The sequence below is a fragment of the Poecile atricapillus genome, chromosome Z (genome assembly GCF_030490865.1).
Source record: "Poecile atricapillus isolate bPoeAtr1 chromosome Z, bPoeAtr1.hap1, whole genome shotgun sequence".
Taxonomy (NCBI): domain Eukaryota; kingdom Metazoa; phylum Chordata; class Aves; order Passeriformes; family Paridae; genus Poecile; species Poecile atricapillus.
This window is the reverse complement of record NC_081289.1, coordinates 3,247,544-3,263,963: the sequence shown is the minus strand read 5'-3', so window position 1 is coordinate 3,263,963 and position 16,420 is coordinate 3,247,544. Positions and strand designations below refer to the sequence as shown.

The 16,420-nt window shown below is 41.9% G+C and overlaps 1 protein-coding gene across 1 annotated transcript in view; it reads left to right on the top strand.

Moving 5' to 3' along the window:
• Positions 1 to 665: 665 nt before the first annotated feature.
• Positions 666 to 16,420, top strand: part of LOC131573505 (muskelin) — a 93,140-nt gene continuing 77,385 nt past the window's right edge. Inside the window, exons 1-2 of the mRNA XM_058827513.1 lie at positions 666 to 791; positions 14,766 to 14,835. Coding sequence (XP_058683496.1) covers positions 697 to 791; positions 14,766 to 14,835 — 165 coding nt within the window. The 5' untranslated portion in view covers positions 666 to 696. The remainder of the gene's footprint in view (positions 792 to 14,765; positions 14,836 to 16,420) is intronic.

Here is a 16,420-nt window from a genome sequence, read left to right as displayed (position 1 = left end):
GAGGGCCTTAAAGGTCTTTTCCAACTTTAACAATTTTATAATTCCAGGAGCCGGTGTAGGATAAAACCTCATTGGGTTTCTCTTGATCCCTTTCCCAATCACCCACCAGCGTGGGGCCAGGGAAGGAGCATTTCCTTTGATAATTAACACTCCTCAGCCCACCTGAGCCCCTCAAAGCATCTCTCTTGAGCCCCATGGGACACCCCTGAGCCCCTCATCCCCACAGTGCCTTCCCCAAACTTCTCAGCTCACCTCAAACCTTTGAGGCATCCCTTGAACTCCTCAGGGCACCTCCTCAGATCCACAGCTTGTCTGAGCCCCACGGGGCACTCCCTGAACCCCTCACGGCACCTCAGCCCCACGGGGCACCCCCTGAACCCTGCACGGCACCTCAGCCCCAGGGGGAACCCCCTGAACCCTGCACGGCACCTCAGCCCCACGGGGCACCCCGTGAACCCCTCAACCCCACGGGGCACCCCCTGAACCCCTCAGCCCCACGGGGCACCCCCTGAACCCCTCAACCCCACGGGGAACCCCCTGAACCCCTCAACCCCACGGGGCAGACCCTCGGGCGCCCCTCGAGCCCCCTCAGCCCGTCCCCACCGCCCCCCGGCGCGGCCCCTTTAAGAGCGCGGCCCCTTTAAGAGTTTGGCCCCGCCCCCCGCGGTCGCTGCCGGGGCCGCTGCTGACAACAAGATGGCGGCGGCGGCGGGGCCGGCGGGCGCTGAGAGTCGCGTGTTGGGCTACAGCCTGCACCGCTGGAGCAGCTTCTCCTCCACCTACCTGCCCGAGTGAGTGCCGGGCTCGGCACCGCGCCTGGAACGCGCTCCGGGCTCGGGTCTGGGGATGGCCGGGCGGTTGGGCCTGTGTGGGGCCTGCGAGGGCCCCGCGCTGAGGCCTGCGCGGGGAGGCCGCGGCGGGGGGAGTGGGAGCAGAGCTGTGTGTGAGCGGCGTTCTGTGTGTGTGAGGGCTTCGTGCAGCAGATTTTGGGGGGCCGTGTGTGTGAGCAGGGTCTCTGTAGGAGAGTTTGGGGTGGCTGTGTGTGAGAGGGCTCTCTGCAGCAGGGTTTGGGGGGGGGCTGCGTTTGACGGAGGTCTGTACTGCGAGACTTAGGGGTCTTAGCGGGGGAGGGGGCTCTCAGCAGGGCTGGAGGTTCAGGGACAGGGCACCATCGTTTGGGGCTGTGTTTGGGGAAGTGGTTCATTAAGAGATTTGCGGGGAGTTGCGTGGGGTAGAGGATCTGGGCTTGCAGGTTTGGGCTGATGAGTTAAATGGGGAGGGCCTTGAGAATCAGGTTTGGGGGTAGCTTTAGGTAGCTTTAGGTATGGGCAAAGGAAAGTTGCAGCTAAAGAGAAGCCGACCCCAGATTTTGGGGAAGAACAGGTGCCGGTGTGAGAGAGGCTGGTCAGTTACTGGGTGAAACGGGGAGAAGGGTCAGTGCCCCTCCTTCCCTGCCCTCCCTCTGTCAGGTGCCTGTGGGCTCTGTGTTTTTTGGCAGCTGGGCATCCTCTCATGCCCCTGACCTCTGGAATGCTGGGCTGTGTCACCTGCTGTGTGTGGTTTTAGGTGAAAGGGGTCACTTGCTGCCATAATCACCTGCTTTTAGGAATTCGAAGGTTGGCAGGAGGTGCTACAGCCATGGGTTTGTGCTTCAGCTGACCCCATCCTCTGTTGGCCATATGGCATCCAGCTGCAGCCTGTGGAATTCCTCTAGTTGGTGACAGTCAAGTCTGGAGTGACCTCAGCGTGGTTTAGGTGTGATGTTTTTGGTACACCTTTTGGATAGATCATCCTTGGTGCTGGAATTCGGGAGAACTGCTGGGGTCACAGCACAACGAGGTCATCGTGGGCTGTCGAGACTCATCCGATCATCGATTGTGCTGCATTTACTGACCTTTGATTGATGTATCCTGAACTCACCCGCTATCAACAAGTGACAGAGTTGCCTTAGTTGTTAATTATTAATATCCTCAATTATCTCCACTTTCCAAAATGAAGCAAACCTCTAAAAACAGGTTTTGAACCAAACTCCAAATTGTTTTGTTTTTCTGTATATTTTCTATGCTAGATGTGAAAAAGAACTGGTTTCTTCTCTAGTTGGTAATCTTTGATGGTAATTAAGCCATCCCTTTACCTTTCCTGTTAAAACAGCTTGCCCTTAGGGTGCCTCTTCCAGATCTCTGATGGTCCTGTAGTTATTTCTACTGGCATTTCTGGCTTTTAAAGTCTTGCTAAAGTGTTGGTCCCTGAAGAGAGGGGTGACAGTGCATTATTGATCTCAGTGATGTGATATAAACACAGAGTATTGTCTTTCTCCTTGATATTCCTTTCCAAGGCTCCCATTAGTCCCTTTTGCGACAGACTCCAGTCAGGAATTAATGTTCACGTGGGATCTGCAGTGCTGCCCAAAGTCCTTAATGCCTTCCCTGATACAAATTCCCATTCCTGCGGCTGGGCTGGTATTTTACAAATGCGTGACCTTACATTTGGCTGTTTTTAAGATGTTGTTTAAAAGTGCTTGTCATCAGTGAAAACAATTTTATCTGCTTTTAAGCACTGTAGTCCCAGCAATGGGGTTGTTCTCTGGTGTGCTGACCTTGGTCTGAGTGATTTTGGTCCTAAATGCTGTCTTGCTATGGAAGTTTTGGTTTTTGCTTGCTTTTATTCTCATGGTCTGGGAGAGAAGTGGAGTACAGTCTGAATTGGAAAGGAGAGGCTTTGACCTGTGATTTAAGATCAGCCTCTCAAAAAGAGAAAGTTTAATAACAAGTATACAGGAGGGTTGGTTTTTGGGGATGGACTGAAGATGGAAATACTGAAAATTGCTGTGACAAGCCCGTGATACCCTGTGGGATGAACATGCATGTAGAACTAAAAGTTGTCTTAGAATTTAATACGTAGAACAAAATGATGCTTGTCTGGAAGAACTTGATCTTAGAGGATATTTTCCAACCTACATGATTCTATGACATTGGGAATTCTGGTTATACTGTAGTTTAAATAAGTTTGCTGGCATAGCTAGAAAGAAACCACTTTAACCTTGAAGAAGAAAAGGGGCTCTGCCCTTATGTATGTAGGAATGAATATACAGCTTATTAAATATTATTGCTTATTGTTGGGAGTTCTGGTCTTGCAGGCAAAGTGCTTGGGGAGGAGCAGAGGAGTCAAGCATGGTTTAATCACATGCCTTAAGTAGTTGTATGGTTTTAAATGTAAAACAAAGTTATGGACTGTAAAAGTTTAATCATCGCTGACCAGGGAAGAAATTAGATGTCTAGTGACATCTCACCTGCTTATGTGGTGCTGAACTGACATCGAAACTTTTCAGAACAGTGAAACCATCTGATAACCTCTCTTTTAATTAAAAAAAAGCCTCAACAAAGCAAAATGAAAAGTGTTTTTCAAAGGCCTTTCTGGTCATGCTCGAGTTGAGGATCACTAGTTTATTGAAAAACACTCATTTTCTTCCAGTGACAGAGAAGCTTCCTGTGCTAGTGCCAGCGTCTTTCCTCTTGCATTTGGTGGTGGTACTGGATGATTACTTAGTGCTGGATCCAGTTTCTGGCAGTTTTACCAGTGCTGCAGCTACCTGCGTGTTTGCCTGGACCTTTCCAGACATTAAATGAAGATTGTCATAATGAAAATAAATAGTTTGCCTGTTTTTTCAAATCAGTGGAGTTGTTGTCTATTGTTTTTTAGCAGCAAGAAGACTGAGTTGGATATTGGTCTGGTGATAGTGGCTGGCTCGGTCTGTGTTGTAGGGGAGGTTGTGGCTTTGGGAAAAGAATTGGACCAGGAGGTAATTTGGTATTGAAACATCTGGTGTTTTCAGAGATGCTCTAGTTGTGCAGAGGCACCAGTGCATTGAGAGGCTTGAGCTTATCCAACTTGAAAAATGATCAACCCAGCCCGTTGCCTGAGACTGCTCTGTCAGATCCATTCCTTGCCCTCTCCGAGGTTCCTCCCTGAAGGAATGGAGCTTCAGGGGAGGCTGCTCCCTGATGCCTCACATGGGACTGGCCTAGGGATTGTCCCAGCACTGGCAGTGGCTTCACTGCAGTGACACAAATGAGTGCTGGTGTCTTTAGACATGCACAGAGATGGGGAGATGGACTTTATTCCTCTCCCTTCTCTTCCCTCCTGCAAGAAGTGATGAGCTCAATCACTTCGTTTCTTTCTGCACAAGGAGGGAATAAACAGTTATAGAAGGTAATGCAGGCCTTGCTCCAACTTGGGTTTGTTTGGTAGAGAATAGAACCAGAAGCTCTTGCTCTACACTGGGAGAAGCACTTCATTTACTGACTTTTTTAGTGGTCTGCTTTTGTACCTGCTCCAGTTTGAACTTCCTCGTGAGGTGAATGAGAGTAGAAGTGCTGTGCTCTGTGTGATGGCAGCCGTGTACCCTTTTTTTATTGCCTGATTACTGTATCCTGGGGCTGAGGGTTCTAGTGGCTGCATCAGCCTCATGATGGCATTTTGTATTTGGTAATGCACTCAGGTCCTTCTGTCACTGTTTTATGTGGCTGAAATCCCACTTCAGAGACTAACAAGAGCTTTTTGCTGTGTTCCTCTGTTCACATACTTTAGTGAGGAATGTTCATTCTGCTTCTGTTGCTCAAATTTTCAGTCCTTCAAGTTTCCCTGTGTGGAATCTCTGTAGAGGAAGATCAGTATATTTCATATGTTTGACTTCAGGATTTTGAATTAGTATATTGTTTATTTCTTGTGCTAAGGTTGTTATTAAGAATATAAATTAAGGTTGGTTTCTTAGCTGATAATTAAATACCATTAACAACCTCTTAGAAGGTGTCACTTTTTCATTGCAACTCACTTTTATCTATTTGACGGTCAACTTCAATTGTTCAGAGAATTCCAGTCTTCTCCAGTTTGATGCCTTGAGTGGTGTCCTGTGCTGAAGGCTGAGTAACTGTTTTGTCCACTTCCTAAGACTGGTCCTGGAGCAGGGAAGGATCCAGTTGTTTTGTTAAAATACACTCAAAATAATTTTATTTTTTCATTGGTTTTCTGGATTTCCATCAAACTAGGGAAAGAAAACTTAATGAAAGATACTTTAATAGTAAAATATGGGTGACTCATGGGCTTTTAAAGTGAGAATGCAAATTTTATTTTTGCTTTCTAGTTATGAGGGTGTAACAGCAAGTTCCTGGCCAGACTAAAATGTACTGCTGTAGTGGTCCACTCTGAAAGAAGTGTACTCTTTTTCAAATGTTTTCAAATCTTGCAAAACCTTAGCAAGAGGGTGAAGAGAACACATCTAGCAAGCTTTTTGGGGTAAAGTCCATAAGGATTAAAAACAACAGACCTAAACAAACAAACAAAAAACCCCAGGTAGAAAATAACCCGAATTCCAGCTCCTGTGCTTGCTGAGATTTTTGTAACAGGAAAAAACATGTTTGTGGCCAGTGAAATATGGTTCTCAGTTTCTCCTCCAACCACATGAAACTGATGACTCAAATTTGTACCTTAGAGGTTCATAAATCTCCTTGAAGATGCACCCAGGTCTTGAAGAACTTCATGTTCAAGCTGAGATCAGTCATGACTAATGAAAAGGCTTATTTTTAATATTAAGTTCCATGAGCCCAAGCTCTGTTCCCTTTACAAGGTGAGGATACCTTCTGCTGAGTTGTAAGCAGTTTTAAGCCATCTAAACCAGACCCAAATGTGTGGAAGAGTTGTAGAACTGTGACTTTGGAGTTTTTTTGCAAAATAATAAGTATTAGTGTATTTTTTAAATTTTTTTTTAGCTTAGGTTGTCAGCATTTCTATCTTCAGTATTTTGACATAGAAAATTGACTTTCCTTGTTGTAATTGCTTTGCCTTTAGATATGGGAAGGTGAGCAGAGACAGGGGCTGGCTCTGTAACTGCTGATGACTTTCAATATTGATCAATACTTCCAACATTTATTAATTAAGCAGGGGATGCAAACTGTAGCTAACCAGTGACCCACTCCTTTCTTCTCATCTGAACCCTTTGTATAGAAATGCTCTCATTTTTAATTTTTTTCCTGGCCAGTGGCAAATATTTTTTTCTCCTCTGCTTGTTTGTGTGGACTTTCTGGATGTTTCTAGACAGCCTCATGTTCTGACAGGCATTTTCCTGCTTGTTTACATCGCTTCTATAGCCTAGGATTTTTCTGTGAGCGCTGAGATTCAGTACTTAAAGAGCAAAATATTTTTGTAGAAAATAAAGTTGCCTACAGATTGAATACATAACTATAAAATGCTTCTTTGGTGTCTAATAAAATTAATTACTGAGAAAGAAAAATGTCAAGGTGGAGAGAGTGAAAAAAAAATCACAAAATTATGAAGTTATGAGGAATTACGAGTTATGATATCTCTTGCTCCCCAGGTAAAAGCACAAGTGCTGTAGTATCAGGAGAAATCTCTTTAGGCTCCAGTCAAAATATAGACATTATTTAAGAGATTAGACAGGTTTATTCACTGGCAGGAGGAGGAGGGTGAAATGCTAATTGCTCAGGTTCCCTGGTGTGCCCAACCTGGCAGAACCTGTCGTGCTCCGATGTTCAGCCTATTCTGGGATGGCATTTTACAGGAACATTAAGAATGTAAAATTTTTATGGGAGGTGTTAACATCATCAGATTGTGGATCATTTGCTGTGAGTTTAATGAAAGTTTTCCAGCCTTTAATTACTAATTACTGGTTTGAAGACTGACTAGTTATTGAAACAGAGTTTTCCTTATGGTAAATGTTGCTCAGGCATCATGTGCAGTCTGCTTGATTTTTTTTTTTTTTTCATAGCAAAGAATATGGTTTTTAATTCTGTACATTCATTATGTTTTTATCAGATTGCTGGTAGAATGGTCAGGTTTATCACCACCATCAATTCTGTGGTCTGATCCTGATTTTTCTGCTGAGATGAAGTGGTGTGGGTAGCACTGATCCCATCACTTACATAGATGGTGACTTGTTCCAAAGCAAGCCAGTGCTTGATTTTAATTGCATGGTAATATAAACTTGTAAACCCAGATGCAGTTTTGCTTTTTTTGCCTGTTCAATTTTGTGGGAAGGGTAAGTTCATTGGGTCTGAATTCCATAATATACCAGCTACTGGAAGGGGAGGAGGAACACTGAAGATGTAGAGTGGTTTGTTGCTTTAGGTAGTTGCTATTTCAGTCATTACTTGCAACTCAGTTTGCATAATCCTTGAGAAATTATTTCCTGTATCAATTTAAATCAAGGAGCACAACCATCTATTTAAGTTGAGGACAGCAGCCTGCACATCTGAATTTAAACTGCAGGAGCAGACTGGCTGATAGCACTTGCTCTTCCTCTGCTGGCACCTTCTGCTGTTCCTGGAAAAGGACAGGATCTTCATCATAGAGAAAAATTGTGCTCTGGTCAGTTTGAATTTGGTGGTGTTTTCCTTGGTCTTCCCTGCCTTTCCTCCTGAGACTGGCTGGGTTCATAATGTCATGCTCAAGCTCTGGGAAGGTGCCTGAAAAAACATTGAAACTCTGTTTAGGACATGACCTGTATTTTTCTGGAATACTTTTCTCTCAGTACATAGTTTAAACAGCATTTGGCTATTATGGTAATTATATTTAAACAGCAATTTCCTAGCCTGTTTTACCCTTGAAAGTTTTATTAGTAAAGAGATGCTTTTAACATAGAGTGTTAAATTGGAGATAAAAATTTGGGTTAGGTAAATTGACCCGTGAATAAGGAATTGATGAATGAATTCCCACTCCACTCTTATGTGACAGTGTACTATTGCTAGCTTTCAGTTTTGTCTTCTAAGAATCCTGGTTTCTGCTACAGGGTTTGGAAGCTGCCAAATATGAAAGTAATTTTGGCCTGGGAACTGCTGTATCCTTTAGCATGAATTATGTATATTGATTCAAAATAAGGAATTATTCCTTAATGTAATCCAGGGTCAAATGTTTGACCTGTACTGCATTTCTCCATATAACCAGCACTTCAAAGGCTGATACTTCTTTATCTTCCCAGATCAGTGTTTTGTCTTCTCCATTCCCTGAGTTGCATTGTCAGTGAGAGAAGCTTAATTTTGAAAGGAAAGCTGTGAAAACTTTCCCACCTGGAACCAGGAGGCATTTTCCATCCAGTTTTGGTGGAAAAAACCAAACCTGACATCAGTTTGGGCATGAGGGTGCTTCAGTCTGTTTTGTTGAACATAGTCTGCTTTAAATTCTTTTACAGGCATCAGTTTTTTGGGTGAACTTTTACTGGGTGTGAGGTTACGGTGCTGATGAGTATTAAAGATGTGTTTATGGCTTACATTAGCAATGTATATCTTCACATGTAATCACTCAGTCTGGTTTTGTGGCTTCCCTTGAGTGGAATTATCACAGATTTTATGGAATAGAAGAGCATCCTTGCACTGTTCTGAAATCGTGGTCTACTTCGTGGCCTTCGTTAAGTTTTTCCATATGTGCGTTAGTCAAACAGAAATACTCTACTGAGGTTGTGATGCTTCCAAAATACAGCACAGGGAATTTACATAGATGTGTGCTAGACATTGCTTTCCTCAATCTACTTGAAAAGGATCTGTCCTGTCCCAAGAAAATGCTTCTGGAAATGAGAAGTGAACAGTGTTGAAGTGGGCTGCTCCACCAGAACTGTGGAAGATTTGGAAAGTCAAAGGTCAGTGACTTGTCTAGTGATTGCTGGCAGTAGAAATCCCTATGTTCACACACCATCCAAACTATTTTCAAGCTAGATACGAAATTTTCTCAAAATGAAAACTGAACGTTGTTATCCAGTGGTTGTGGGTGGTGGTGTTTTAAACCGTGGAAGATTTTACTCAAGTATTTTATCTGTTGGCTACAAATTCTGTTAACTGAAGAGTGTAATCTATTTATCTTTTTCCTTGAGTCTTGAAGGGCAGAATTCATGCTATTCTTGGTCTTTTTATTAAGCCAGGGATTTATTTCTACTCAGGCAGTCTTCTGGTACCTTACCTAGGCTTGGTTAAAAGCTGGAATTCAGATATCACTGTGTGCTCTAATATCTGTATTCAGGATAATAATATGTACAAGAGGACATGTACAGGTGAACACAGAGTATTAAATGAATAAAAGAAACTGCATCAGATGATCTGATAATCACTTGAGTTCACTAATATCACTGGCACTTTATTTTCTTATAAAAAATCAGATAGATGTTAATTAAACTCCACAGGAAAGATCTGTTTTAGTGATCTAACAATTCTTAAATTTAAACCCAAAGTTAATGCAGGGAGAGGATGAACTTTGGTAATTTTTCAAGCTTAGAAGATTCTCAGCATCACTTAGCAGTGAAATTGCATCTAAACTATAATCTGTAAATGTTGGGACAATTAAGCTGGTAATCATTTGCGATGTGTGAAGTTACTGTGGGTACCAACCTAAGTAAATAAGCCTGACTTCATTTTTTCTCCTGTTCATTTTTCCTCTGTGCTAATACTGATATTCCCAGCCTGGAGCTGGGAGCTCTTGTTACCAAGGATTTGAATCTCTCAGTGATACAGTCAAAAGTTTAATCTGTGATTTAGGGTTGTTGAGTGTCACTGGAATAGAAGTTATTTACCAGGCTCTGATAACTTGGAAATGACCTCAAGTTGTGCCAGGGGAGGGTTAGATTAGATATCAGGAAGGGATTCTTGAGCAAAGGGATTTTCCATGGCACAGCTGCCCAGAGCAGTGGTGGAGTCACCACTCCTGGAGGGATTTTAAAGACATGTGGAAGTGGCACCTGGGGACATGGTTTAGTGGTGGCCTTGGCAGTGCTGGTTTAATGGTTGGACTTGGTGATCTTAGGGCTTTTCCAGTCCCACATGATGCTGTAACTTCCTGTGCTACACTGCTGTAGTTTTAGTCACTATTGATACTATTTCATTCCTGTCATGTCTTGAGAAAGATCTGCTGAATCAAAAAAGTCTTGTTTAAAAGTCTTAACTAGATGAGGGGAGTGAAAAAAAAATACTTCCTAACTTGCCTTACTGGAAATGTCTGCAGCAGCGTCATGTAGCATTTCAGAAGCAGTTTGGTTGGTCTGGCAGTGATGATAGGCATCTTTTAAAACAGAAGTAAACTTTTCATTGAAAAAAATTGAGAACCTGATTTTAATTGGGCTGTTTCTAGGCCAGAGCTAAGTAATGCCAGGTTTGTTGTCCAATATAGTAAGCTGTGATCTGATGAATATATATTTCTATAAGATTTCTAAATTCTTCAGTTTATTTCTGTAATGCTGTATTTATTAAGCTATTTTATTTTTGATAGAAATGGGTTTGTAATATACTGGAAAACAGTGTGAGACTCCTGAGGAGATGAAGCAAAATTGAGCAGCAAGTTGGCCAATCTTGTGACATTATTATATTTCAAACTGTGCAGTCCTGTACATGTTCTACTCAAACTTTGTTTTGCTATGCAGGGGGTTAAGAAATCATGTGTTGTAAAAGTAACCCCAAAACCCTCCCTTTTTTCCTGAATGGATCTGCATAATAACTTCCCGTATTTACTGTGTTTAAGTCAAGATGTTTTCATGTCTTTATATCCTTCTGCCATTCTGAGCAGAGAACTTTTCCAGTGAGGAGAGAAATTGTAGCAGAACCTAAAAAGTGTTTTTTGACTTGCTTTAGGGGACAGCCATAGGTACATGCAGGTTTTCAAACATTGCAGCCAGGTGGTTCAAAACCAGCATGGCTTGCACTGAGTTATGGGAGTTTCAGGAGAAAAAAAAATAAATCTGTAGTTCTTTCCAGATCCATTGGGTATTTAGCTGGCAAGTCATTTTTTTCCTTGTTTTTCTTGGTTAAGGCTGTGTGTACATTCCAGTGTCTAGGCTAGGTAGGATTATCTCTGTGGATGCTCTCTGCTGGCTGCTGTGCGGGTTCTGTGTGTTTGGAATGGTTCAGTCCACCACGTCTTACAGTGGACTTAGTGGAAATTCTACTATGTGTATTCCAGTTGCTGTATTCTTCTCAATCTCTTTTGGGATGGTTGTAGGAAAAACTGAAAGAATTATCACGTGGACAACCCTGGAGCAAGTATTTAGTCCATTTCTAGCCAGTCTGTGTTTTCCAAGCACTTCAAGTGCATTTTTGCAGTGTAATGGCGTGGTAGCTCTGTGGTTTTGAAGGAGAGTCTGAGTTCCAAGTCCTCTCTTAGTAAAGCCTGTGCCCTTTCCTGCACAGCTGCTCTCTGAAGAGCCATGTGAATGTGCCAAGCAAAGAGAGTGTTTGGGATTTGTTTATTCTTAAAGACTCTTTCCTAAAGTCATGGATTTCCCTAATAGCAGCTCCATGAAAATATTTAGGTTAGATGCAAATTATAGCAGCCTTAAACCTAATTTGCAGCATATTTTGCAAAGTCATCTTATTTCTCTCTTCCCCACTGGAGCAAAGGAAAACTCTCCCTTGGTGATTGTCATGCCTGAACTCACAGAGCTCTTTGCACAGAGAAGTCCCAAGATGTGGTGACATCTCTGTCATTCCAGCAGAGATCAGCCAACAGTTGGCACCAAGGATACGATGGTTTCTGGGTTGGTAAAAGGAAAAATTATTTCCTTCCAGCAGTTGTGAGACCACTGTCTGCCTGGGCAATAAAAAGAAACTTGCACTGTACTCTGCCAAGAGCTTTCTGCATGGAACCATCCACTCTTTAGTGCTGGGAATGCTTACAGTAAGGCTTAGCTGCTGATAGCTGTGCAGGCAGGCAGGTTAGGAAATGAGGCACAGCAGAGCTGCCTCTGGAGTTGCTTGTGGTGTTAATAAAATGGCTCCCTCCTGCCTTGCTTCTTCTCATAGCAGAGGTGCCACGTCATCTCATTTTCTTAGTAGTTTCTTAACAGTGGGAAGGGGGGATTGGGAGTTCACTCCAGTGGGAACCCTTTGTCCCAGTCCAGCTGCTCATCTTTTAGTCTCAGTCTGTGCTGGCCCTGGTATGAGCCGAACTGGAGAACTGATGTGGAGTTATTTATGCAAATCTTCATTATAGCTGCTGGTGTAGTGAGGGGGAGGATCCTTTGCGAGTGGGTGGGGTGGTCCCTTTGGCAGTGTTGTAGATTCCTGCTAGACTTGATCTTGTATCCACAGCTGATGAAGTTATCTCAAATCATGTTTAATGGGTTGCTTTTTTTGCAGGAAAAGCTTGCGTAAAACCATTGGTACTTGTGGTAGCTCGAGGGCTTACAAATACCTTTTTTTTTTTTTAAATGTCTTGTGAAAATTACATGGAAAGTCATTGTGTTAATGGAATTTTCACTTCTGAAGTTTCTCAGATTTTAATCTAGGTGTCATATCTGCAAAGCCTCCCTCCGGGTACTGCGTAGGAGTTTTGTGATGTCCAGAAAAAGGGCTTTACATGGAAAAAGACATCAGCTGTTAGGACATGCATTTGTTTGTTTCTTATTGCCTCACGGCTGCTGCAGTGCTTCAATTCATACAAGTCCATAAATTTTCTTACACTGTTACTTTAAATTGGCTTTGTACACATGGACTACTGTCTTCAGTGTTTGTTTAATCTTAATAAGTTAATAACCCATGTATTTTAAACATTTTTAACTCCATTGATACTGCTATCTTTATCTTTCACATTTCTTTTTAGCCTTTATTTTCTGTGAGCTGCCTGTCCCTTTTCTCTCTCTGTGGAATAATTTTAACTTGTCTGGCTGTACTGACTGAGATCTTCGTTGGTTGTGGCAAACTGATCTTTGACCTGGAGGAGCAAACAAATCTACTTCTAAAAATACGATATTTGGGATCTGTCCCAGGTACAAAATGCCTCTTTCCAGCTGGGCATTATCTGACCATGCAGCAGTGCCAATTCCTGCGAGTGTTGCTCAGTGTATGAAGAGCTTATTGTCTAATGTTTAAACAAATGTAATGGAATCATAAATAAAATTTATTCTGTAGGGTTACTTGTCATCTTGTGTTCCAAGATTCGGATAAAGTTCCATAAAGGAGAAAAGCCATGCAGCATTATCTAGTTTTATCTGCCTTTGTATCCCTAAAGTATTTAATATAAGATATATATCTTTAAGTTTAGCATTTTTTTTTTCTCTCCAGATACTAACAGGTATTAAGAATTTATTAGATACCATGTCTTGGCATGGTATAGGAGACTGCAGGTGATTCTTGTCCAAAGCAAGTGTCGTGTGGTTTCTAATGGTGACTTAGCTTTCAGACTGGCAGCATTTATTAGAAATTTGTGTCTCAGTTCTCAAATTCTTCCCTTTGCTTAGATTGGTTTGTTTTGTCCCAGTTGTAATTAAAAACAGGGCCAGGTTTTCTTTTGGAATTGAGTCTCTTTGCACTGCAGATGATATTTGTAGCTGGATGTTGAATTATGTAGAGCTGTGTTTTTTATGTTTGATGGGGTTGGAGCAGAGGGCAGTGCTGTTCCATTGCATTTTCCCAAATGGGGATGGGCGAATAAAGCAGCCACAGACCTGGATTGGTGCTGGCATTGCTGTTAATAAATGCCGTGCTATGAAGAGAATCAGCTAAAGGGAGGAGGAACTTGAGTTTTATTCTTACACTGTGTGAAAATCTGGAGGTGTTCTCCAAGCCTATGGATAGACACAGCCACTTGGCCAGCTCTCAAAAGTATTCAGATTTAAGAGGCCACCCTGGTGTGACTTCTGGCTGTGTCCCTTGTCTCATCATGGGACTGCCTGGATACCATTGCTGCTGCAGTGATTTTGGGCTGTCCAGTGTGGAAAGAGCCAGCTAATTTCTGTCTGGTAATGCTCAACCTCTGACTTAACCTCTTTCCCTTCAGAGCTTTCATTGGAGCGCTTTTTCCTCCAGTTCTTTGTAGTAATCCAGATGCTCGTGTTGTTTTCCTCCTACACAGCAGATGGAGATGGCAGAAGCCTTTTGATGACTGTTTCCTTCTTTTTACATAAGTTTTATGAGCTGACAAATTCGTTAGTTGGAAGTGGTGGAGCTCACAAGCCCTGTCCAGCAGGTGGTGCATTGTCACCTTGCCAATAATTATATATATTTTAGGGATTTTTAAGGGTTTTTTTTAGTTTAATCTGGCACTTTACTGTATGGTTATAGGAGCTTTACTGCATGGTTACAAAAGAGAAAGCAGATGTGTCATGTAACTGTCATGGTGAATCTGTTTCATTTTAGCCAAAAAATAACTGTTTTGAATTTATTAAATACCTAAGTATTGTACTATTTCAAAGTGAAGAAAGCAACTCAATTTTGCTGGTTGAAGAATTGAACTGGTTTTTTGTGTGATGTTCTGGGATTGTAGCTCATGAAAAATACTTTTTAAAATTTGGCGTGACTCGAATGGTCATCTCTCTATGCTCCAGGATCGCTTAAGTAGGTTAGCAGCCCTCTCTCTCCCTTCCAGTATTGCCTGTCTACTAAAGGAGAGTCTTTGGCTAGCTAAACCTCCAACTGCTCATCATTTTAACCTTATGGAAAAGTTCTTACACTACTGAGATGTATAAGCCCATTTTTCCCCACTTCATTACAGACTCAAGCCTATGTAGATTCATCTGTTTTACATTTATTTCACAATTTGAATTTTTTTTATTTCTCAACTTGGAGCTCTGTTTCACAGCCACAATGCTCAAAGGTGTATTTTGATGGGTCCTGTAAAATAGCAATGTAGAAAATCTTTAATAAAGAATGGGGAGAACTTGAGTGTACCTAATGATATTGGTCCTTGCGTGAGATTGTTACTGATCTAGACGTACAACACATTTATTGGAGATGTAAAATATGCAACAGTTATTTAAATTACTTTTGGCTTCTCTTTTTTAGGAATATCTTGGTGGATAGGCCAAATGATCAATCCTCAAGATGGTCTTCAGAAAGCAATTATCCTCCCCAGGTAAGCTCCTGAATCTGTGCTGCTCTATAGCTGTTTTGTACAATTTAATGTATACCGGGGTTTTTATTTTAAATGTGGGCTGCTGCTATTGGCATCGACATATTTATAGGCTTCCTTCTCTGAGTAAAATGCAGGTTGTTGGTACATGAGATATTTACATTTCTAGCAATTTTTGATCCTTCTAGAAGTGCTTCATTGCAGGGGAAGTTTCAGGTTTCCTCCTTGGCAATCGTGGTCATGCTGAAAATAATCAAACCTTATGGTGAGATTAAGCTGCTAATGAGGCGTGCAGGTCCCCCTTTGTCAGCACTACTGGAGGCTGTTGTAGATTCTTGGCCTTAAATCCCAGATCTAAGGAGCTGGTGTTTGTTTCTCCTTACAGCACATTCAGAAATGTGGCCTCTGGTTAGAGACACCTCTTCTGCTGGTTAAGCACCTTATTAAAATAAGATTTGTATTGATTTTAGCATCTGATTTGCTTTCTCACTATTATTAAGGCTGTTAGATTATCCAAAATATGCTTTTCCACTTTTTTTTTACTCCAATGAATGTTATCCTTCTCTCTGTGTTAGATCTGTACCTTATTACTCTGATATGGTTTGATCAGATTCTATGTCTCTTGTGCTGCTTGTTTTCAATTCTTTTAAGCACTGATGCACAGCAGAGTGACTTGCACAGTGTCTCTCTCATGCAAAGTTTTACTTATCTGTTTATTTAATCCAAGTATTCCTCATGAGTGAAACCTCATGGGATTTTTCTCCAGGTAAATCTTGCTGCTTTGTCTTGGAGTTGTGCTAAAAATCCAGTCTGCACTGGTGGCTCCCTAGAGCAGCAGATCATCTGCTGCAACTGAAGAGATTTCACCTGGATTTTCTGGTCAATCCTTCTTTGTCATTGTGTCTGTAAAATTATGTTTTTGGGTTTTTTAGAGGAGAAGGTATCCTTTGTATTCCATTAACATGTTCCTTAAACCTGATTGTGAAGACTAATATTGATTCTCTTGATGCCTCTGTGCATCTGCTGCTGTTTGAATTTGATTATTTTACTTATTTATATTTTGATAAACAATGTAGACTTTTAATCTATAGCCTGAAGCAGTTTCGTCTATCTAGGAACTATGGATTTGCAGAGTAATGACTATTGAGCATGGATTGTATCCCAGCCTTTTACCATCCTTTACTTTCTTTTTTGTAAGCACGTGTTTTTCTTGGGGTGCTTTTGTTCCCAAAGAAGGGTTGGCTCAGGGTGTGTCTTTGGACTGGGTTTGTCATCTGAGATGTGCTCTTAGTTGTTGCTTAAATTCACTCTTTGATTTTCTGAGCCATGCTTTGAAATAACATTCAGTCCTTTTAAAAATCTGATTCTGGAATGGAAACACCTCCTGTAAGTCGATGCTTTAGAATATTCCAAATTTATACTTAAGGCTTACAAGGAGTGATGCAGGTTATACTCAGACATGTAGATTAAGCAGGGATTAATTAGAGTGGCAGACTTCTGTACAAACCACAGGAGCTTGTTAAAGAGATGTCTTCCAAAAATTTCATGTGTATGAGTCGTGACCTGAATGGAGATACTGTTGCAGAGT